Consider the following 23,227-nt stretch of genomic DNA (forward strand, 5'->3'; position numbering starts at 1 on the left):
TATCACCATGTTTAGCATCATCTCAGCATCAGCACCTACATTATCCTCATCACTGACCCCCCCCCCATGGTTCTGACCACCCTACTCATCTTCAGTTCCGTTTGTAAAACAGCAGGTTCATGTTCATCGTTAACAGCACAGCATCACTGTCTTCATCATCCTCAGCCATCATCATCGTCATCACATCACTTTAGTGTACACTACTCAAACCCTTAAATTAACGCTGTTGACGTTATCTTTCCCCCTATTTTAATATCATATAACACATTTTCCATTTTAAAAGCTCAATCTGTCATGTTATAGCCTTGACATCAAAGTTAAAAAATAAAAAGCCATTTTTAGCAGTTACTGGATCTTACTGGATTTTTATTCTGTACCACTGTAGTGTTATCTGGGATAAATAATGTCAAGAACACGTAAAAACATGCGAAAACATAGAAAGATCCTAATCACAATGTATTTTAACAACACATAGACCATTGTGGTTTCCTTGTCTGTAGTGAATACATCATTCAAACAACATCACTGTGTGTCTGAACTGTGCCAAAGAAATGTCTAGTTTTTCTGAATATATGATAGAATTGTTCTGACTTGAATTCTTGAAGGCTAATTTATTTTATTTCTCTGTATCCATATAGACATATATTTATGTAAAAGCAGACCATTCCCAGTGATGAGGCGTTCACTCATACAAATCTTTTGCCCTTGACCCTGAATAAAGCCAGCAGCAAAGACTGTGAGGATTTCAGCGTGATTCATCCATCAGGCAGCACCAGTCGGAGTGTTACTAACACCAGACGCGCTGCTCAGCCTCAACTCTCTCTGAGCAATACCTGGCATGAGCCCAAAGGTCAGAACTGTCATCCAATGCTTTCCCACAAGAGGAAGCCTTCCCACGTGTGCTTTCCATGACAAAAAAAAAAAACCTCATAAGTGAATATTTCCCTGAGTCATGCAGGCCAGTAGCACAGCAACAGACAGTGGAACAAACGACTGGAGTGATTTTCTAGTCCTGCAATGTTTCATTACACTTCATCGCAGCTCCACCTGAGAGCTGTCAGGCATATTCACAGTGTGATACTGGTGGGTGGTGAGCAGCTCCACTGGGCCAGCTGGGAGCCTGCCCAAGGGCACCTTGAGTAGCGTTGCTGAAGAAGGTGGAGAGACGACGGAAACCTTTTATAACTTTGCTCACAAAATATACTTATACTTCTGCCATAATCCAGAACCCAACTTAAAAATCCCACTGGCTTGTTGTTGAGGGGAACCGGGGTGATGCTAACTTACAAATAAACATCCCTCAGTAGCTCTGGGGACGTTTTCCATTAAACGTCCTTCTCCTCAGAAGTGATTATATCCCACTTAATAGAGATAAATAATGTCACTATTTTTGCACACTGTCAAACCGTTGTTCTCTATTCGATGCATAATTAGTTGCAGAAGTCGCGCAGCATCCGTTCACTGTTAATAATGCAGGGGGATGGTGAAACTTTCATTTTCAACTTGAATGCATTTGCAGTAACTGTCTGGTGTGCAATCCCCCCCCCCCCGTCTCCTCGCACGTGCACGTGCAGGTCACTGTCACTGTGTGCAAACAAAGCGCAACTATTTATACACTTAAAACTTGATAGCTCCTGTGAAGTGCCGCGAACAATGCGACAGTGGATTCTAGTTTGGAGACGTCCCTGCTGAAATAGCGTGCTCAGGGACAGCTGTGACATTTCAGATAACATTTAGAGCCCCACCTAATTAATATGTGCAGGGGTGTGTTTCCAAACCCAATCCACTTAGCAAATTCAAATTTATTTCCCAATTACCTCAAAACAAATGCTCTCTTGATATGCTTGACTTGCTCTTTTGTCGGATAACTCGCTGCTTTGCTTCTCATCATGGCTCTTGTCACACATTCAGGCCCACACAGACAACTCAAATGTTCCGTCCACTTGTGTTTTGTGTAAAGAATACGAAGATTTTAGACTCAATTGTACAAAACAGTAGAATATTTATTTATGTGAGTTAGGTGGCATCATTATCAGAGCAGAAAATTAGCTACTGTGTCAAAACCCCAGCCCAATAATAACACCTCAGACTAGCCAGTGCTGTGGAGCCTCTATTAGGAGGCCACACAGTTCTCAAGGGCACCTGACAGAGCGGTGCCGGGACGCATCCTGCGGTCATCAAACTGCAAATTGCCACACGAAGCATCCTGTCCACACGTCGAGGCTCCCTAATGGGCTGTTTAAAAAAAGACCATCAAATGCAAATGGGACCTTAGCTGTGACTCTAAAGCTCCCAGGCAAGGAGCGGGTGGGGGTGAATATTCTACCTCGCCAATTTTCCATCCAAGACGAGACGTAACGCTTGGCTCTTGATCGCTATGGGAAGCAGAGTAATGTGATTGCACACTGACGGGCACTGCTGCCACACTTGTCATACATGGAGACTTGCAGGCCAGTTAATCAAGAGCTAGCATCAAGTACCAAATACACTGCTTTCTGTGTGTGTGTGTGTGTGTGTGTGTTGTTTCTCATTTGTAATAGTTAGCTGTGATAATTCTTGACACAGTAATCCACCATCTGCTCACAAGCTGCTCACACATTCAGCCTTCTGAATTCTCCTACCTGGGAAAATATTCCTCCTCTGCTCTCCGTGCTGCACTTTTACTTTTTTAGTTTACTTTTTTTGCATGTTTGATAAACGTTCAAACCTAAAGTTTTCCAAATAAAACAAGGGCAATTTGGAAAAGGAAAACCTAAATAACCCATATGGTGATCTGCCAACGCTGTATCTCAGGAGGACCTGAATTTAGGATTATGAGTCTGGACAGATTGATTGACAAACACGTACATGTAGAAATAACAGCTGTAATTGGCAGTTCACCAGAAGACTTTACATTTTAAAGTCACAATTAGCCATTTCAGTGGTTTCTGCTTTTTGGCTGTGCAGTATAGGACTGATAACACAGTCATCAGCTGCAAAGAAGTGACTTGACATATTCTTAGAAGCTATAATTAGAGATGGCCGACTGATGTGCTGAATTGAAATATTAATGACAAACCCAGCTCCAGCTTACTTTAACTCGAGCTTCCCCGGCTGTCTCCCTCTCTCTCCTCTCCTTCCCACAGAGGCAAATTATTATTACAAGGGTGATGCCGAGCATCTCACGGCTGACTGAACACAGCAGGAGGCGAGGAGAAGAATATTACCACTAATATTAGTCCACAGAGCTACTGTTAGTTCAGCAGCAGCAGCAGGCAGGAGGGGGTGGACAACAGGAGGTTAAGTTGTGACGCGGCATCAGAATCGAGCACTGTCACAAAACATCATGTCTGCAAGCTTTCCATCTATGCTATGGTGGCTGACAAGGGGTGAAGTGGAAGAGTGAGGTTGTGACATCTGGGCATCCTGTAAACAAACAGATCACGCCTGGTAGCAGAGAGAGAGAGAGAGAGAGGATGAGGAAGATGCAACTGGCCTGCCATTCCCAGCTTACACAAGAGGCTTGATAAATACTTAACTAGCCCATAGCACACGGCATAAACCCCTGTTGCATAACAAGCAGTGAATAAGGCTCAGGAGGCTGACATGCAGGCGGCATGCAGGTCAGAGAGGGAGACGGAGGAAGAGGGGTTATGAGTCTCTTTGTGACACTTCCACCTTTGATCTTCTGGTTACTAGTCGAGAGAAGTGATATCTGTGTTGACATAACTGAAATCAAGCGGGATCTACTTATGATCAGTCTGGATTGAAGTGAGCACGTTGACGCTGCTCTGTCATATGAAGGAACATATTGCAAGTGAGCAGTGTTTGACAGAGAGGTTGTTAAGATCATTGTTAACACAATGAACGTCTGGAGGTCCAGTAATGACCTGTTCCTCTCTTTCTGCCTGCCAGCATGTTTGACTGTGCTTAAAAATAGCCCTCCGGCGAAAATGGCCTCTGTTCCAGAGCTCTGGTTTGCGCCGTCAAGCTGCTCTGTAATCCTGTTCGCCACTGTAACTACAATGTGTCGCCACACTTGCTGAGCAGTGGAATAACAGGCCTGCTCACCCGTTGGCCGCTATCAATCCCGAAGAGCCCTGCTCCACTGACATGAATCTGTGACGCAAGTTGACGAGGGGCGATTCTGCAACTGTTTAAAAAAACAAAACTACTGCTTAAAAAATGTAAAGCAAATGTGTGCACGTGCAGATGTTCCTAACTGCACCCCCAGAGTTAGGAATTGAAAAAGCCGTGAGTCATGCAAAGATAAGACACGTCCGATCTGCATCACATGTGAGGGGAGCCAACATATCTGCAGCTGCAGAGTCACACACGGCCTGCGAGAGATCAAGAAGAGAGCATGAAAACATTAATAAACCACTTAAGATCCTTAAATTTACAAGGGAAGTGATGCACCGTGGTATGGCAACAAGACAGACACTTCATCTGTTGAAGTCATCGGTTTATATAAAGAACAGAAGTCAAATGAAGCCTAAGAATAAACTGCTGACGACACAAAGCAGAGAGACGTGTAGCACGCAGCACAAACTGCTTTTAAGACACGAGCGCTTTGAAGAACTGGCTGGACGGAAAGATTTCGGCTCTTTTTAAAACCACTCGAAAAGCCGAGTTTCAGCGAAGCCTCCTCGAGGCCGGAAGTCGTTTTTTTTTTTTTTGGAGTTTACCTCCGTGCATTATTCATGGCCTGGCTGCTGCTGCTGGCCTGCTTGTGTGCCATGGCCTATTTACAGAGCCACTTGTGAATCCATTAGCCGTGAACGGTGCAGTTGCCAGGGCTCATCTATAAGCAGCTTCACCGGCACATGAATCCATTCATAACCTCTTAGACAATAACAACAGCAGCTGGGCTTGTTTCACCTGACTGTGCGTAATACATTGATCATGTCATTACCCAGCTGATAAAAAATATGAGCTAACACAAATAACAGTGAACAGAATGAGAACATTTGGAAAACTCTTAACACTTGTTTGAGCCTCGTCGTCGAGAGACACAGAGCCGAACACGCGCGGCTTTTCCACTGATGTGTGAATGTCAGCGTGTGAGCAGTTAACCCACACTGAGAGCAGGCCGGGCCTCTGAGGAGAGGACGACTGGCTTCTAATCCTCAGGTTCAATGAAAAGCGCCACATCGGCTGGTTTGGGCAGAGACGGGTCATTGTCAGCTGCAAGCATGTGGTCGGCTGGCCCTGGACATCATGGAGCTGCCGTGCTGCAGCCTGACTCTCTGCTTGCGTTTGGGAAAAAAAAAAAAAACTGGACATAGTGCACAATAAATAGTCAAAGTGGGGGGAAATGAATCACTGTTCTCACACAGATGGCACAGCCGCCCACCCACGCCTCACTTATGATTCCAGTTAAAAAATAAATAACTAAACCTGAGGTAGTCATTTCTGTTATTCTTCCAATGGCATATCAAGATATCAAGGTTCTCACAGAACGGGATGACTTGATTTGCAACTTTACAATGATGAAAAATGATATTTGAAGCCACGTGCCGTGTGCCGTTTTTCATTCTTCTCCTGCACATAAAATGTAATGGAAGACCTCTTTCAGCCAAGCACCCACATATTCATCTGCTACATGACGATTTGTATATGTGCATACATCACCCACCATCCTAAAAACAGTCTGTGCTATTTCAAAACAATGTCTTTTTTTTTTTTTAAATCCCTTCCTCTTAGAGCTGCTGCTACTTTTTCAAATTCAAACTAAAAGCTGGGGCACCAGTTCTTCCCTCTATCTGCCCATGTTTCCTTTGGTGCTGGCCACTCTCAGCAGCATCCTCTCTTAACCTTTCCCCCTCTGTGGACTTCCTCCACCTCCACTCACACTGAGTCATCCTGCCATTGATTGCTAGCTTCCAGTGTTCCTCTGACGATGACAGAGAATTCCTCATCTCATATCATATCTGTTTTTACAGTGCTATAAATAGACACGTCAGGGAATGTGAAAACGATTGCATTCAACTGCAGCTTTCACAAGGTTGTCGGCTTGGTAGCTCTATTAGAGTCAGTGGTGCCGAGATGTGTGTGTAAATATACTGTTTTACATGTTGGTGGAGCTGAGTGGGCAGCTCAGATTTATATGTGGATGTGACAATAACAGCAAACAGACTGTGGACGGGGAGAAAACATGATCCGCCATTAGTATCTTTAGATATTCAGCTCTTTGGTGGCAACTGGACCAGCTTGTAGTCCTTAAAGACATGCTCCTCTTATTCCAAATGCTTCTTCAGTTCTCACTGACTGTGCATTTGTAATGTAGGATACAGACATACATGCATCTCTCTACACAGAGGAGAGCGTCGCCAAACTGCAAGGAGATCAACAGAGGCGTCTGATAAGGCGGCGATGAGGAGTCAGCACGTTGTCGGCCACACAGACAGGGCAGGCTGGCAACCAGAGGAGGCAGCGGCGCTTCAAAATCTCTGAGTCATCGCCTGGCTTCCTCTGATTGCTCCCCCCCTCCTCCTCCACCACCACCGCTTCTCCTCCGTCTCCTCCTCTGTTGTTTCAGCCATCAGTCTCGGTGACAGCACATGCAAATAGAGCTGTTAAGAGTCAGGCAGCAGTCGTACACACAGGCTAAGTGGGAGAAACCTTTGCCCGCCGTGAATCCAAGAGTGGAAACAGTGACAGCTCAGAGAATTCAGGGAGTTTATTAGCAACTAGAGAGTGGGCAGGAGCTGAGAGCGTTGACAGGACACAATGGGGATTTGATAGAAGAAAGTATGGAGTGATCTTTATGTCTGCGTTCAAGTGACGCAACTTCTCTTCGTGGGCTTCTCTTGTGGCAAAGACAGAACAAAACAGAACCCTCGCCGCTGCACGCTGACCTTTCTATCAAGGTTTAGACAATCTGCCCAATGATTACGATGCAAAAAAAAAAAAAAAAAGACAGAGCAGGCACAGGTGAGACACAAATCCTTCCCATCAAACGAGGGGAGAAAAGAACGGCCGACCTGACAAAAGGTGTTGACGACTCAAACGCGAAGGGAATCAGTTTTCGCCAGTGATGTGAAAGTCGTCTATTTATAGCAGCGTGTTCCACTAATGCAGCCAGATCGCCAAGCGAGAAGAAAGACGATAGAGGGAGAGAGGCAAAGAGAGCTTGTTTACGTGGGCTAATATTTCCCATTGTACCCCAGTGGAAGCAAATTTGAAGTTAGAGCACCTTCACTGGGCTTCACTATTGATGTGAACTGGTCCAGGGAAACAAGGAAAAGGACAGGTGTGAGGAGAGGTGTGTGTTTCCAACATCCTTCAGAGGTCAGAGGTCATCGAGCCAGATGAATTGCACTCTGACAGTGGACTTGCAGACGCACAGTATTCACTGAAAAATGCTGCAGTGATGAAACTCAAGCTGGTCGAACTGCTGCTTCTGTGATCCCGTCCAAAGCTGAAGCTTAGTGCAAAGCTAAACGAGGGAAACCTGAGACAGGACGCGGGAGTCTATTAATGAAACACAGAGGGACAGTGTATGCAAATAATTTGTCTTTGGTAATGTTCCTGGATGGTGAGGAGAACGACACTCAACAGGCTCAATAGGTTAATAAAGACGAATACAGCAACAACAGTGAAGGATCTTTAGACACATCCATCATAAACCTGAATGCCAGAGCTCCACAACAGCTACAGTGCGTCTGTCAGCTGTCTCAGCTAGTCACCTCAAAATGTCACTACTAATGGATAAACATCATCTGTGCGTGCATATGTTTCTGCGTCGACTGTCTCCTGATAGTCGCCCATGTGTGCCATCAGAAACATCACAAGGATGACATAAACCCAGACAAACCCAGGAAGGGGTTTGATCTCAGCAGCCGCATATCAGCATTTAGGGCGTGAGTGAGCGTGTGAGTTATGTTCGGAGGGAAGGCAGAGGCAGACAGCCAGGCAGCTGTACTTTTAGGGGTTCCCCAAGGCAATTCCTCCTTCTAAAAATAACTGCAGCTGTGCCAACCTGGACAAGAGGGGAAAAGACATCACTATCCAGGGCACGTATTTAAACGGAGGGGTACGCAGGGAGGGAGACACGGAAATACCTTTCCCCGATGCCAGAAACATATTTAATATACATAACATGGGATAAATGACGTGTCACGGTTGAATTATCTCTGACCCAGATGTTAGGGAGCAGGAGAAGAGCCTGTGGTGCACAGAGAGCACTGCCTTGAGAGTCAGCGAAGTCGCTCGATGGTGTGTTCGTGTCTGTGTCAGGGGGGCAGGCAGGATGTAAAAAAAAAAAAAAAAAAAAAAGAAATTCATAATAAAGAGACAGCTAAATGCTCCACTAATCCGGCCGTGAATGGGAGCGCCTCGCTGCAGCAGTTCTTTTATGCTCTGTCGGTTCCACAGGGGAATAAACACAACGCTGACCCAGCACCCGGTGCGACCTCCCCAACCCCGCTGCACTGCGAGCTCCGCGGATTACCTCATTTTATGTCTGTTAACCCATTTAAGCCTACCGACAGCTACAGCTGAGTGGGCAGACAGGTTTTCGGGTGACGTAACACCCTCCCCCACCACCCCACCCCACCCTCTGGCGGCCATACTGGAGGGCCAGCACTCCTGATGTGCAGCTGTGCAACCTGTAAAAGTGGAGAAATGAGCATGTTCGTTTTCTTTGACTGGGAACTGATGAATCCATTAATTGAGACACACAGTAAACAACATTGACGTGTTTGAGCTGTGTAACTTCTTCATATGACAAAACAATGTGTGTGTGTGTGTGTGTGTGTGTGTGGCTGTACTAGCAGCTGTACTGATGGCACCATGGCACCACTTTGACCTCTGCTACATGCAAAGTACCACTGACTGAGTCATGTCCGACAACATCCGGCTGCCAGAGCGCCGTAGAGGACGCCGCCGAGGAGGCAGAGCCTGTGTGGACACGAGGATGATGGCATACGCAGGGAGAGGAAGGCAGATTACATAATCATAAACAAACCAGTGTCAGGGATGTTTCCTCCATCACAGCTGTACCACTCTCTCCTCTCTTGTTTTTTTTTTTTTTGCCATTTGTGCTTCGTCTTTTCCTGCTCCCCCCCTCCTGCCTTTCACTTTGTCACTTCTCCATTTCTTTTTATCCATCTCGCCTTTCCTCACTACTTTTCTTCCTACTTGTTACCTCCTATCATTCCCTCCCCCTCCTTATTTCTTGCCTTCTTCACTTTCCTTTTCTCCCTCCCTTCATTCCTTGCTTCCTTCCTCACCATCCACTTGTTTGTGACTGTCCTCCCTTTTGTTTTTATTCATACACCCATCCCTGTATCCTTCCTTATTCCCTCCTCCCTCATTTTTCTCCTGAAGAAAAGCCAGCCAGTCATCAGGATGATGTATCCTAGCAACAGTGACATCCCCATCCCCATTCAGCTTGGGGAAAAAAAATTGAAATTTTTAAATGAAGAGGGGAGACACTGTAACTGGGTGAGGGGAAGGGAGAGAAGTGGTGAGGAAGGGTAATACCCCCCAGCTGATAACACACATTTTCTTTACTGAAACTGTTCCGATTTATATTGGTGTCAAATCAGATTCACTACAGTATACCTATATCAGTGTAGTCACCTTAAACATTAACAGCTTTGTTTCAGTATAAGACGTGATACAGTGATACAGGAAGGAGACGGCACTGTGTTTTATTACACTGTGCAATGAGGAAGTGTGTGTCTGGTCTGTCTTTAAGAACAAGAAACATTTGTGTGAACTTCCTTAACTCATGTTCTACTTTGATGTTATCAAGGAACAACAATGGCATCCTTTCATTAGTTTTTATACCTTCTTTTCTTCTCAGTGTAGACATGGCCACTGCGAGCAAAGCCTCCTGTGTAGATCCGTTTTGAATAGTGTATATGTCTGGATGCGTTACTGACCCTGTCACTATAACATGTGGACACAACTTCTGCAAGAACTGCATCACACAACATATGGGATATTAACACGCAAGAGCCTGTTTCCCATGTTTTCTGTCGCAAGACCAGAGCTGCACGTCAACACTTTCGTCACTGAGATGGCGGCTCAGCTCACAAAGAAAGCTACACTCAGAAAGATAGAAGCTAAAATCCAGCAGATGATCCAGGAGAGGCAGCTGAAGATTCCCGAGCTCAAACACTCACTGCAGGTCAGCAACGACGATGGAGACAGACTGATGAGGGTCCAGCAGTATGCAAACAGCACCTAAACTCATCCCGTCTGCTGATGGGAAACAAGTAACTCATGGTGATTTGAACTAGAATCTTCCAGACAAACCAGAAAGATTGATTTGTTGTGCTGTTTAGGAAAACCAGAGCTTCTCTTCAGGAGGATTTTACTATGAGGGTTAGGTCAAGGAGATGGCACGCACACAGGTCAAGAAGGAATTCGTTTGATATTTATTGCAACTGTATGTATATTTAAGTATTCTATTAAAAAATGGAAGTTAATATGAATCACATACTATACATAGTGTAAAAATACCTCAGATCCACATATAGTATAGTAGATATAGTTTTCATTAGCTTTATTTAACACTTAAAGCCAAACCAGGAAATGTTTCATGTGATGTCTGCACTGTTATCATCAGAGAATCACATAGGATGATTTAACCTGCGAAAAACTGGAAGGCAGGACGTGTAACAAGCATGAGAGACCTCTGGAGCTGTTCTCCAAAACGGACGGGATGTGTGTGTGTGTATGTTCTGCACCGAAACAGATCACAGGAGACATCTCGTGCTGCTCCTTTGAAACAAGAATCTGAAGGAGAGAAGGCAGCACTGGAGACAAAATGAGGGCTAGAATTCAGCAGATGATGTAAAAAGAGAGACGCCTCGAGATTCAGCAGATCAAACGCTCAGCGGAGCTCAGCGTGGAAGGAGCAGATGGAGAGATACGGCAGCATCCAGTGTGCCGCTCTTCACCGCTCTGATGCGGTCTGTTGAGAGAAGCCTGGTTCGACTCATTGAGGCGACTGAAGTGTAAAACAACAGAGAATCAGGCCAAAGGCTGACGATCAAACACTTGGAAGTCGAAAATCTCTGAGCTGATTCAAAGAGCTGCTCACGCACGCTGAAGGCCATCTCAGGTTCCTCAAAAGCGCCCCCCCCCCGTCTCCAAACACTGCTACACAGAGCAGAGGACTGGACACAACGGTTCACTCATCACTTCTGCAGAGAGTAAGGACATCCTCTATCCAGTTACTTCCCACAATCCTTCTCATCCCTCTATCCCCGCATGGACAAATATCAGGCAGCATTAAATGGCTTTGCAAAGGAGCAGAGTGCAAGCTGATATTCTGCTGGTACCGGAGATGGACAGGAAGGACTGTGCTGCTCTCTCAACCTTTGTCAACGTCCTTGGCTGAGAGAACAGCACTGTAGACATCTAGCCATATAAAACACAGCGATTTCGGAACTTAAAACATGAAAAGGTGAAAAATCCATGTTATAGCACATCACTTTTTAAGCCACAGCTGGATGCAGCTATGTGAGAGGAAATCACACTGACAAATTCAATCAGCTTAAAGCTAATAGAGCTGAGCTGGAAGAAGACTCTACATCTCCATCTAATGGAGACTGAGCTCTTCTACAGGAAACTAAATATCAGTCATTTTAAAATCTAATTTTTGCAAATGTTGATTGTATTGATTCTCTCTCTATATCTAAGGGCGACATGTTTTCTATTTTCTCACATCTATAACAATGACAGTCATCAATAAATAGAGCATAATTAACAAATGTACAAGACACCAAACAGAGAGGACCACTGGTTGTCATTTGTTTTTATTCTGTGTTATGTTACATGTGACCATAAACTTCCAGGAAGTTATAGTTGCCATGGAAATATAGTAAATATTTTAAGGTATTCAGATAGGAAAAAGGGCAGAGGTGTGTGTGTGTGTGTGTGTGTGTGTCTGTGTGTGGTGGTGTTTGTGCACAAGCTGAGGACAGTTGCTTGTCTGTGGCGTGAAGTAACACGAAATGGAATGTGTGTAGGTCTGTGCGACTTTAAAATCATTTTTGCAAAACATTAAAGAACAAAACTGAACGTTGATCTAATGCTACAAGCAGGAAACATTCAACAGAAACCCACATATAAAAGAGGAATAAATAAAAAGTGTTAATTTACAGACACGGCGAAGACCACAGACCACAGAGAAGTTTATTTCCACTCTGGATTTGATGTGGGAGAGAGCGAGCGAGAGTGAGAGAGAGCGAGATGAGCACAGTCTCTCCCGCTTTCTCCTGTGGCAGGAATCAGCATCCGGAAACCTATGGGTACGTTACTATGGCGACGCTTCAGGAAAGGAAGGCAGGAGCTGGGTGGGGTAGTGAGCTGTGGAGCTGGAGTCAGACTTGTTACTAAGGCTGTGTATGGCACGTCTGCTCTGTAGCTGCAGCCAGTGTCCTGGTCCAGGTACGGGCCTGACACCCCCCCCACACCCACCCCCTCTTACAGATCGTCCCCTTCATTCTCAAGACTGGGACTCTGGCTGTATCTATCTGCTCCACATCACACCCCGCCACATCTCTGCCGACCTCCCATCACCTCTGCTAAACCCCCTTTCTCCTCCCTCCCCAGTCAGTCAGACTCTAGAAGGCACTGGTATATACTTATTTCTCCACATTCAAACATCTGGATTCTCTATTAAAGATGAGCATTTTTAGGCAATGAGGATACACAAAAAAATACACGTACAGATACACACGGGCCAGCCGGGTAACGTATTGGGGTACAGCTGGCTCCTGACGATGCTACTGGTTTTTCTGTATACATTTGTTAGCATTACAAAGTTTTCATCGCTTAACAGTCTGCTGATGGCGGAGGCAATCGGATATGTAAACGTTGACAAGGATAACATCATAGCAGGCCAAGAGTTATACATAATGTTCAGATGTGGTCCATATAGGGGTTGGATTTCTTTTTCTGCCTTTATTAGTAGTTACTTGCATCTTTAGAGCTCTAACGTGTTGCCTTCATCTTTGGTTGAGGGTGAAAAATAATACATGTGAAGTTGAATTGAACTTTTCAGTGTACAAAATCATGTCAGCCATTTAATTCTGGACTTTGTTACTGAGCTACTATTTTGGAGACCGTTTCTAAATATGAAGGCAACAGATTGGAATCACAACGTACATTAAGAAAATGTCTCTGCTTCTCTAAAGCTGCAAGTATCTCCTGCTAAATACCAGCAATGCTTCTGAGGCCGTTTTGATAGCCTTGCAGTTGGAATCTAATTGTGTACCCCACTAATCAGTTTCTGTTTTTCTTTTTTTCTCCTTTTTGCCTCGTCCATGTGTATCTACAGAGCAGTGGACAGAAAGACACACAAGGTTGAAGAAACTGGCTTGTGCACAGAGCGCAGGAGTGTCTGTATTGCGAACCTTGGTGCTGAAACGTCACGCACTGCTCGCAAGGAACGTGGCGCCCTATTGGATATTTACACAGTGAACCGAAGGGAGGGGCGACTCCTACTCTACACACTGAGGTTTGAGTTTGGCTGGTACTTAAGTACATCTGGAATGGTTTTACTATGGTGATAGCAGTAATTAGAAAAGGTCTATCTCTTCCACCTCACACTAGTGGTTTACTAAAGTGTCTATGTCTAGTTTTCCTGGTTAACATCTGAGGCACAAAAGCACTGGAAGCAATGACTGATGCTCCGAACTCTGCTACGATGGCGCTGCACTCAGCAGCTATTTGGAGTGTTTTCTCATCTGTGACATTTGGAGACCAACCCTCAGACCAAAACCAGTCTATACACCACTTCTAAACGATGCAACTAAAACTTTGATATAGTTGTATTCCTTTCCTTTAATATGCCATTTAATTAGGTAAATGCATGTTCTCCTTCATATAAAACATATAGTCATTATTAAAGATCAAGAAAAATCACTAAAATTTAGAAATGTGGGTGTTTTCATGTCTACTCCATCTTAACTAGTTGGATTGTATTTACACAAACATTTCCAATGCATTTGTGCCTCAAAACTAAATACTGTACATAGGGCTAATGTCCTAAACACGCTTCCGTCTGTACCTGCTACCTACAGTATACAACTACATTGGTTATAACAGCTAAACTTTTTTAAAACATTGATTTTGTATGCAAACGATGAAGTTTTATTATACAAGAGAAATTATAGCTTCTGTTCCTTTTGACAATCTTACTTGTGTTATCTGTCCTTGTCCGTCAACATGTTTTGTAAAGCCAGCAAATATGAAATGATCTGATAATAAAAAAACTAAAAGTCACATAGATTTGGACCACGTTGTTTTTCTCTCCCTCATTAACATTTTTAGTTCCAAGTGGACCTCAATTCACAGAGGATACACCAAGCGAACAAACAATACAACAAAGTAAAAAGGACATACAGGTATTCCTGTGTCTGCGTAACCATCTGAGTTGTGGTACTCTTCTTCGTGATAAAAGATTCCCTGTTGTTTGAAAAAAATAAAAAAGAAAAGCTAAAAAATGGCTGCCATCTTTGCCTCTTCATCGAGGCAAATCACTGAGCTCCAGACTGACAGCCGAGACCTTGTAACACCACAATATCACCCACGACAACATCTCCTTATCGCTGCTTCTCTCCACGTTGAAATCGGTGGACCACTCAAGAGTTTTGGAATGGATCGGTTAAAAATAAATACGTTTATCTCCTTTTTATGCCGGAGCCTCCCCTTTTCTGGACGTGTGTAGTTGAATTTAATAACACAAAGAAGAGAGCTGGAGGAGACTGCTGTAGTCACTTAATGAGTCGTAAAGTTCACGTCTCTACGTTGTGACGCCTAAGATTCAGAGTGTGTGAGTGTGTGTGTGTAAGGGCACCACTCTCTCTCTCTCGGCTATGGATGCTACTTGAAGACATAGTTGATCAGGACCTGAAGGAGGATGAGGAATACGATGATGATGTAGTCGCGCTGCTGGAGGAAGGAGCCGCCCTCCACCCGGCTCACAGTGCGGCTCCGCAGCACGCTGATGCTTCTGCAAAACACACAGACATTATCGTGTACCGTAGGTCTTCAAAAGCAGGCGCCATACCCCGCTTGTGCTGCCATGTGGCTAATGCTCTTCTCACCTGTTGATGTCCTCCTGTGTCTGCTTTATAGATTCAATGGCACTTTGAAGTTCACTGAGGTCTGCTCCTTTTTTCCTCAGTCGACTGTTATGCTTGTTTTTGTGTCCTGTAAACAAGATAACAGAAGAGTTCAGCAGATTTTTAAAATGCCACATGGTTTGAAATTACATTTTTTTAATGAGTGAATTTATTGCATATACACTGGGTAGAGTTGCCACATTAAGGCAGTAATGACCTTCTACCAGCAAATTACCTTCACAAGAAACACAACCACTAGAAGGTGCTGTTTACTAAGATTTAGATTACTGGGTTGTAGCTGGAATGTGAATGTGGCTCCTCTGTATCTGTCACAATCATAGTTTCATGGTATCTGCAATATTTAGAACAGGAAACAGAAAAGGTGTCTCACGTTCGCTGCCAGATGAGTCTTGGCGGTCGGGTTCAGGCGATGAGCAGCCACTCTCTGGGCTCTTGGGCTTGTCACTCTTGTGTTTCCTCTTTGGCACCGTCACCTTTACACACAACCACACAGATAAGACACACAAAGATAAACAGGTCAAAACAAACAGGCCAAAGGCACCAGATACAACAGAAAACACACAAGTAAAACAGGAGGTCATCGGAATTGTTTTCACACGTACACACACGCACAAGAAACAGAACAAAATGCACACAAGCATGCTAGTTAGCGATTTTTCGCAGTGGTAACATCAGTGCAAAGCATGCTGGTGCCATCAGTAGGTCTATGATACACAGTGTACAGAATGAACCAAAACCTGCCAAGAGCTGACGCATTCAACACATTATTACAATTATATTAGTTCACAGAGATTATAATCTGACTGGATTACAGATTTTTACTCTTCATACATTTAGTTAAAGTGGTGTAATTTGGCAGCTTGGAGGTCTTTGCAGGGCAAAACAGGCTGATTTAGGCTGAAGGACGTCAGATTTCACTGTTAAACACCAGAAGGTCAAAAGTTTAAACTGCACAGTTTAGGAACAGGATTTATTCCAAGTAAAAGATCAAACATCTTTATTATTATTTTTTCCCTTAAGCACGTTTCGATAAGAAGGTATTGCGTTACTGTTACTGTCTGAGAGGGACACTGGTTCGCTCTGATCTGATGCACTTTCTTACTTAGACACTTTCTGTTTATTCTAAACCAAAGCCTGACAGTACTGATACAGTGACAGACAACTGCTTTCTCCACCACTTGGCAGGTGTTTACTTTGAATGCGCACACACACATGCGCGGCACAAACACTGCAGCAGCCCAGTCTCTCAACAGAAAACCGCAGCTCAGTAAATGTTAACACTCGGTAAGTGAACTCAACATAGGAACAGATGAAATGAACATGAGGAAGGGTGAGGAGGGCAATGCCTGTTGGCCTGTTGATGTGGTGGACAAAGCTGATGATGAAGCTGTTCTCTTTGGGAGTTGACCTTTCGATCTTTATATCTTCTACTGTAAATAGGCTGTTTTTCACTTCCCTATTTAGCCTGGTTTAAGAAAAGCTATATCTAGCCCTTCAGATGCTAATTGTTTCACTATGTTTACAAGCCACTCGCTCTCTGCCATTTAAAGCCAGTCATGTAGTATGCAGTGTGCTTTTTATGACTTTGCCCTTGAAAACTGTTGCCGGCTCAACCAATAAAAGAAAGTAAGTCATCGTGACTAGATGATGTGTTTTTGTTGAATTCATATATTCTTTTTTAAAGGTGACTTAAGAAAGGAAACAAATCATATTCCACGTACTCCAGTACAGCGTTTGACATGCCCTTCCCTCCCTTACAGAGAGAACAGCAAATGCCAGAGCAAGAAAAGAAAAACAGAGGTAAAGAGAAACAAAAGGAGCAGAGGCGCGGATGGTGGTGGCAGCAGAGCGATGACGACAACAACAGAACAAGCGACAATGAAGACGGTGCACCAGGTGCTGCGTGGAAGGTGGCTGAGGCAACAAGATGCTTTTCGAACGGCGCGACCTACCTGGCACTTGCAATTGTCCCTCCGCGGCCCCTGGTTACTCAGACTAATAAGACTGCCAGAACGTACCATAGGGGTGCGGTGTCGGACCTTGGTCTGGATGCAGCCATCTTTCTCAAACTGGATCAGGTCATTGAGCGGATCCCATGGCCTCGTGCTGGGCAGGGAAACAGAAGTGCATTAATAAATAAAAGCGTGGAGAAGACAAAGACAGGTAAAGATATGAAGACAATGAAAGAGGTATAACGTAAAAATTGTGGGCACAGTACAGTCATTTAGTGGAAAAAAAAACCAGGAGCTAATACATTTTCCATGTGTATATTATTATTCTCACAGCTTGTTTTGGGGTGGGGTTGTCTTACCTAACACATATTATACAATGAGAGCTGTTCACACAATCTACTGAGCAGTATCATGACCAGCAATCTGGTAGCAGTCTAAGACTCTCACTGCTATTGAGAGAAGTTACCCCTAGATGGCGCCCGGTTACACCGGCCATTCCAATATGGAATACTGGATAGCAAGAGGAGAAAGCTTTAAATCAAGTATCAACTACAGGAACCAGCAGCAAGATGAAAACACCTTTATAAGAAAGATTTGATCTGAGGTCTTGTTCTTTTGGATCTTTGTATATATTCACCGTAATGCGTGCATACAATTGCACCTAATCTAGTTAGTTAGAAAAGATAGGGCAAAGACCGGCTGATGTGAGTTGTCTAATGCAGGGGACATGAGGGAGTTGCTGTATTCTAATGTGATCACTCACTCGGCATATCTGTAATGCCACTCTCCAGTGACAGGGTCCTGCTCGAACAGTGCGGGGAGCCACTCCTCACATTTGGCCTTCCGCTCGCGGGTCACCTTCCTCTGAGCTTCCTCCAGGATGAACTTCTCATTGGTGGCCTCCGTCTGGTCCTTGTTGTTGATGGCCCTGGTCACATGCTGCCACAGTCTGACAGACAGATGAAGGACAAATTTGAGTCAATTCAGTTCTGGACAACAACAGCATGTTTCTTTATTTTTTTATCATTATTATTTTGCAACAAAAGCTTGTTAGATGGAGTGTACCTTTCTGATTCAAACTCTCCCTGCTCCTCTGGTGGGACAGTGAAGCGGATCAGGCGACTCTGTCTCAGGTCTGGTGTCGGGTTCCAGAAAGTGTCCACTGTCCCCGTCTTCTTGTCGTTAATGAAGATCTCACTGTCCTGTGGGTGCAAAGTCAAAATCTCTCTTTAAAGACAGATTCTACCTGGCTATCACTTCCTCTTCCATCAGGATGAAGTTCAGTAGGTGGTCAATAATGAACAAGCATCATTACACAATGTGTCTTACCCAGTGGCCTTCCAGCGTAGCTAACACCTCCTTTCCCAGCTTGATCTTTCCAGAGATCTGATTGACACTGTCGCTGCTGCCTAAGAATGGCTGGAAGAGAGGGAGAGAAGAAAGAGATTGGGGTGGGGGCAAGGAGGACGAGGGTTTCAGAGGGAAAGGAGGAAGGGTTTTAGAGGGAAAGGAAAGGAGAGATATGCGCTTACATACAGTTTACTTACTGCAATCACTGTGAAAGGCTAAATCCTGTGCTTTGCTGTTATCAATTATCTGGATCTCTGTAACTGTCCTGTGTTAAAACATTAATAATATGATTTTGTTGGTTGTATTGAAGCACACTCCTTCCTAATACATTGTATTAATGCTTATGCCATGAAGGTAAGTCTTCATGTGGATCTTTTAACATTTTAAAAACCTTTAATATTATCAACTATCAATTAGATAGTCTGCTCTTTTAATTTCCATGCATCTTAAAGACACACAGCAGGGAAAAAAAAGAAATACAAATGTACACTGTACAATGTAACTAGGTTTTCACGTTCATTTCTGACTAGTTCAAATGTGTGGATTCCCCTGTTTGCATTCTCTGACATGTACCTGTCGCTAGTTCATGAATAATGCATGTGGTGATGTCAAAGATGGTATGGAGGAAGGGAGGGTGGAGGAGTGGAGTGGAGTGAAGTTGGCGATGGTGTGGGAGAATGAGACATTCAGAAAAGTCATGTGAGAACCAAGAGTTTTTATGGTCCTACATCTACTCGTATCTCTATCGTATCTGTAAAGGATCTGAGGACTCTCTGCTTTTATATGTGAAGTTATCTTCTACTTATGTATCAGTATTAGCTGAGCACAGTCATACCTTCAGTTTGAACTCCAGCTGAGCGCTGTAGCCCGTTTTCTCACATGCAATGGTGATCTGGCCACCCAGCTCCAGGGTCATGGTGCCATAAAGGATGCCTACCACATGAAGAAATAGCATAAGACATTTCTGTCAGCCCACAAGTCTGGAGAACTGAGATCATCTCCATTATCTGGACTGATTTGTCCTGAGTCAAAGCAACATAAAAGCACAACTGTGATCATGGTGTACAGGATGCACTCTGACCTTTGCAGTGGGCATAGGGCATGTTCATCACATAGTCCTCTCCACGGTTGAGAAAAGTGAGCCGAGCCTCCCCGTCTAATATGGCTGAGAGGGAGTTTCCTAAAGTGTAAATAATGCAGTCAGTGGGTATGAGAGCTAAAACCTCAAGTAAACAAAACTAAAGCTGAATAAATCCTAACATACGTCTAAAGATTAATGTGCGCGATATTGTTAGGAAGTTAGTGTGTGTGTGTTTGTACCATAGAACTTGGACTTGGCAAGGATGCTGCCACTAAGGCAGAATCCATCCTTCCTGTTACTAACATAGAAGGCAGACACTGGGGGATGATGGGATACCTGAAGGACACACAGGGAATCAGTTTGAATTCTGCTGAGGTAGAGATATACAGTAAAGGAACAAAACAACAACCATCATTTTACCAACAGCTGATCTGCATTTGTTAAATGATAGGCAGCGTGTTTCGTAGAAATGATCTGTTTAAATGATCTGTTTCTTATTCTTAGGATGACTGACTCTTATAGAGTTGCTGTTACCTGTTCTGCGATGTAGAAGGTCTTACTGTTGGTTTTCTGGTGGAGCCACATGCAGCGGTACGTCTCTCCAAGGATGGGGTTGTACGGTTTCTTCAACCCCTGTGGATTTAAACACAAATGTGATTTAGTGTAAGGTGTTGCATATGCAGTAGAATGAACGCCTGCTTCATGTAGCTCGTCAACATCAGATGTACATGTTTAGTCTACTGACCTTTGGCTTCTTGTAAAACCCTGAGATGTACCACTTCACCACCTTCTTCATCCGGTTATAGGCGTTCTCCTCAATTGCAGCCCTGGGAGTGAAATAAGCAATAATCCTGATGTTGGATACAGACTAAACAGCTAAGGATTCCTAATACCTAAATACCTAAATAGTACTTACAAACTGAATTTCATTTAAAAGTACAAGTCAAAATTAAAGTTAAGGAAATCCAAACTGTACAGTAACCAGTGGGGCTTACTCTGACAAGAAGTCTGCGTGGTAGTAGTAGTCCGAGAGTTTGTCCAGGAATGACCTTGGCTCCAAGATGAAGGTGGGCAGCACCACCTTGGACAGGTCCATGCCAGGCCGCACCTGCTTCAGCAGAGTCCAGATGAGAGATTTATTCTCCTCTGAGACCGTCTCAGTCTGGGCAGCCTCACCAGCCTGTGGATGGAAATGCGCACCATAGCAGAGACGTCACCCATTGTTGTGGTTCAATAATGTGGTTCACTCAATCTTTATTCTTTGATATTCTTTCTTCAAATATTAGAAACGTTTCATGCAAATGCTGTGTGTGTGCAAAAGAAGGCTTTATTTAGCTCCTAGCTATAAACATTCTGCCTCAGCTTCAGTAGGTGTTTAATTAGAGAGCTGTCAAACGCAGATTTCATCAGTATGGAAATGCATATTAGCACTTTCACACTTGTCGTCATACACTGCTGTGTCTTGCAGACGCCCACTCACACCAACTCACACAGACTGCGATCAAAGCCTGTCAATGTTACAGCTTCCGTAATCGCCTCAGCAAAGGAACATGCTAATTTCTCCTCATTATAAGAAACAAGACTCTTTACAAGGAAAAAAACCCCTAAGCCAAAGTTTTGATGTAAGATAAAAATGGTTGGTAGAAGGCTTGTGAGACCCTGCCCTAATGAAGCTATCATATTTTTTAAACCAGGACTTGCAGCAAATTTTTATTTTCCTACCTCTCCTAGTTCCTCATGGGACTGTTCGAGGTAGAGGGTTTCCCGCAGGTGTTCATTAGGATCCAGGTCAATGTATGAATCATCTTGGCGCTCTGATGTGTCGCTGTCGCTCTCCTCACTCTTCTCCAGGCCTTCGGGGTCTGACTCCTCGTGGTCCTGCTCTCCTTCCCTGTCTGACTTGTCTGAGTACAGGTCTGGGTCTTTCAAATGGTCACTGTCATTGAACCTGGAACAGGGAACAGAGTGTTGAGGAGGTGCACCAAAGCAAAAACCTTTTTTTTGTGTTTGGAAAAAAAGTAGACAGCTAAAGAGGAAAAAAACATGTTTAACATTCCTACTTACTGGAAGCCTTGCATGTTGTGGGCTCGGAGGAGGCTGTAGAAATTAATGGAGTGTTCTCCACCAGTTACTGTGCTCACGTCCTCCTTCCCCTCACGGATCATGGTCCTCTTCAACAGGCTGGAGCACTTCAGGGCAAGCTCTAAGGCATCCATCCAGCATCGACCTGGGAAACAAGTTTAACCCCATCAACAAAGTGCAGAAAAACGTTTTTGGATTGTTTTAGCGTTTTCATATTATTATCTTTCTCATTTTAATGTTTACATTTTAACAAAGACATTACAACTATGTTGTAATTCCAGAAAAAAAATGTTCTGCACATTTCAACTTGTGCACTAGGCGGATGAGCTCGATTGTTCCAGCACCATGGAGAGAGGTAGAAAGAAAAGTAGAGAGACTGGATTGTACATTTCAGCACCATGGACAGAGACACAGAGACACACACCTGTTACTCTACCACTACGTCAACTTAGCAACATGTGGAGAAATTAATGAATCTATCTAAAGGATTTTATGGTCCATCTGTTGTTGTTCCCCCTCACTCCCACCCATCACATAGCTTTTCATCTGGCCCCTTTTTCATCTATGATCCCACTTATTTAATCAATGTGAACCTTTTTCCATTTAAAGCATCTAGCAACAAAATTAAAGACACCTGATACCGCTTGCATAACGCCTGCAATATCACTACAATCAAGTGTAATATTTGTCTTGTTGCCTCGTCTCTACAAAGCTTTGTTCTATTGTAAATCAAAGGCTGTGGGTTTCCAGGACAAAAGAAGCTTTAATTTCAACAGTTTTACAGTTTCACTGAGTCGCAAAGGTTCCACCACTTGTAGCCAAGTGTTTATCCTGGCAGGCTGAAAAGGACCACCCGCACACAACATACATACACCCAGTTTTTATCTCCACAACTCGTACATACCCTTCACACAGCTAATTGCGTTACTGCAGCAATTACAGACTGAGTTGAAGCAATTATCATTCATTTTTTAGAAAGACCTCCTGCAGAAAACCAGGCAACTGCACAGTTACAGCTCTAACTACAATAACCAATTCAAAAGTCTTCTTTAGTGTGATTAAAAACTGACTTAAAGGTAATGAATTGATTTAAAAACACAGGTTTTTGGATAGTGTCACTTTCACTAGTGGCCACATACTGACAGTATACACAGGACTGAATAGATATTAATATGTGACACTGACACCGATGTGTTGTCAACTTATGGGTTTATCTCTGTCACTGGGTGCACGCTGACATTGACGAGTTTAAAGACAAATAGCTGAAGTGTGAATGACAGCCTGTCTCTTACCATCAGACTCAGAGGCAGCACGGAAGATGAGGTGGCTGCTGGGTAACGGCTGCGTGATGGAGCCCACTGCTTCTCCTTTAGGACCCTGTTAGGAGTAGAAACACACAACAAGTGTCGCACTTTGTCTTAATTGGTGTATTAGTCATTGTGATATGTATCTCTTTCTCTTTTGACATTTCAAGACATTTCCTCATTTTGCCTGCTGTTTGTATTTCTTTTTTTCAAGTTTTAATCATTTATATGTGCAAATAGAGGAACTCTAGACTTCAGAGTATGTCATTATGCAAACGAGCTATGAGAGGGGGACAGAAGCTGAATTAGTGATGTGTTTATTCCAATAGTGACAAGGACGATGGGGAGAGCAGGAAGGCTGTAATC

General features: G+C 43.9%; 1 protein-coding gene across 8 annotated transcripts in view; it reads right to left on the reverse strand.

Moving 5' to 3' along the window:
- Positions 1-11,737: 11,737 nt before the first annotated feature.
- osbpl8 (oxysterol binding protein-like 8) overlaps positions 11,738-23,227 on the reverse strand; it is a 61,850-nt gene continuing 50,360 nt past the window's right edge. For 7 of the 8 annotated variants that reach the window (XM_026361733.1, XM_026361731.1, XM_026361732.1 and 4 more), the window contains 16 exons: positions 22,850-22,934; positions 21,540-21,702; positions 21,198-21,423; positions 20,471-20,655; positions 20,221-20,302; positions 20,010-20,108; positions 19,715-19,811; positions 19,476-19,574; positions 19,230-19,327; positions 18,374-18,463; positions 18,110-18,246; positions 17,808-17,993; positions 17,045-17,198; positions 15,463-15,565; positions 15,054-15,159; positions 11,738-14,959 (listed from right to left, as the gene is read on the reverse strand). In XM_026361733.1, the coding sequence (XP_026217518.1) occupies positions 14,830-14,959; positions 15,054-15,159; positions 15,463-15,565; positions 17,045-17,198; positions 17,808-17,993; positions 18,110-18,246; positions 18,374-18,463; positions 19,230-19,327; positions 19,476-19,574; positions 19,715-19,811; positions 20,010-20,108; positions 20,221-20,302; positions 20,471-20,655; positions 21,198-21,423; positions 21,540-21,702; positions 22,850-22,934 (2,040 nt within the window). In that variant the 3' untranslated portion in view covers positions 11,738-14,829. The remainder of the gene's footprint in view (positions 14,960-15,053; positions 15,160-15,462; positions 15,566-17,044; positions 17,199-17,807; positions 17,994-18,109; positions 18,247-18,373; positions 18,464-19,229; positions 19,328-19,475; positions 19,575-19,714; positions 19,812-20,009; positions 20,109-20,220; positions 20,303-20,470; positions 20,656-21,197; positions 21,424-21,539; positions 21,703-22,849; positions 22,935-23,227) is intronic. The other variant, XM_026361735.1, reaches the window with a different exon arrangement.

This window comes from Anabas testudineus, chromosome 23 (genome assembly GCF_900324465.2).
Source record: "Anabas testudineus chromosome 23, fAnaTes1.2, whole genome shotgun sequence".
Classification (NCBI taxonomy): domain Eukaryota; kingdom Metazoa; phylum Chordata; class Actinopteri; order Anabantiformes; family Anabantidae; genus Anabas; species Anabas testudineus.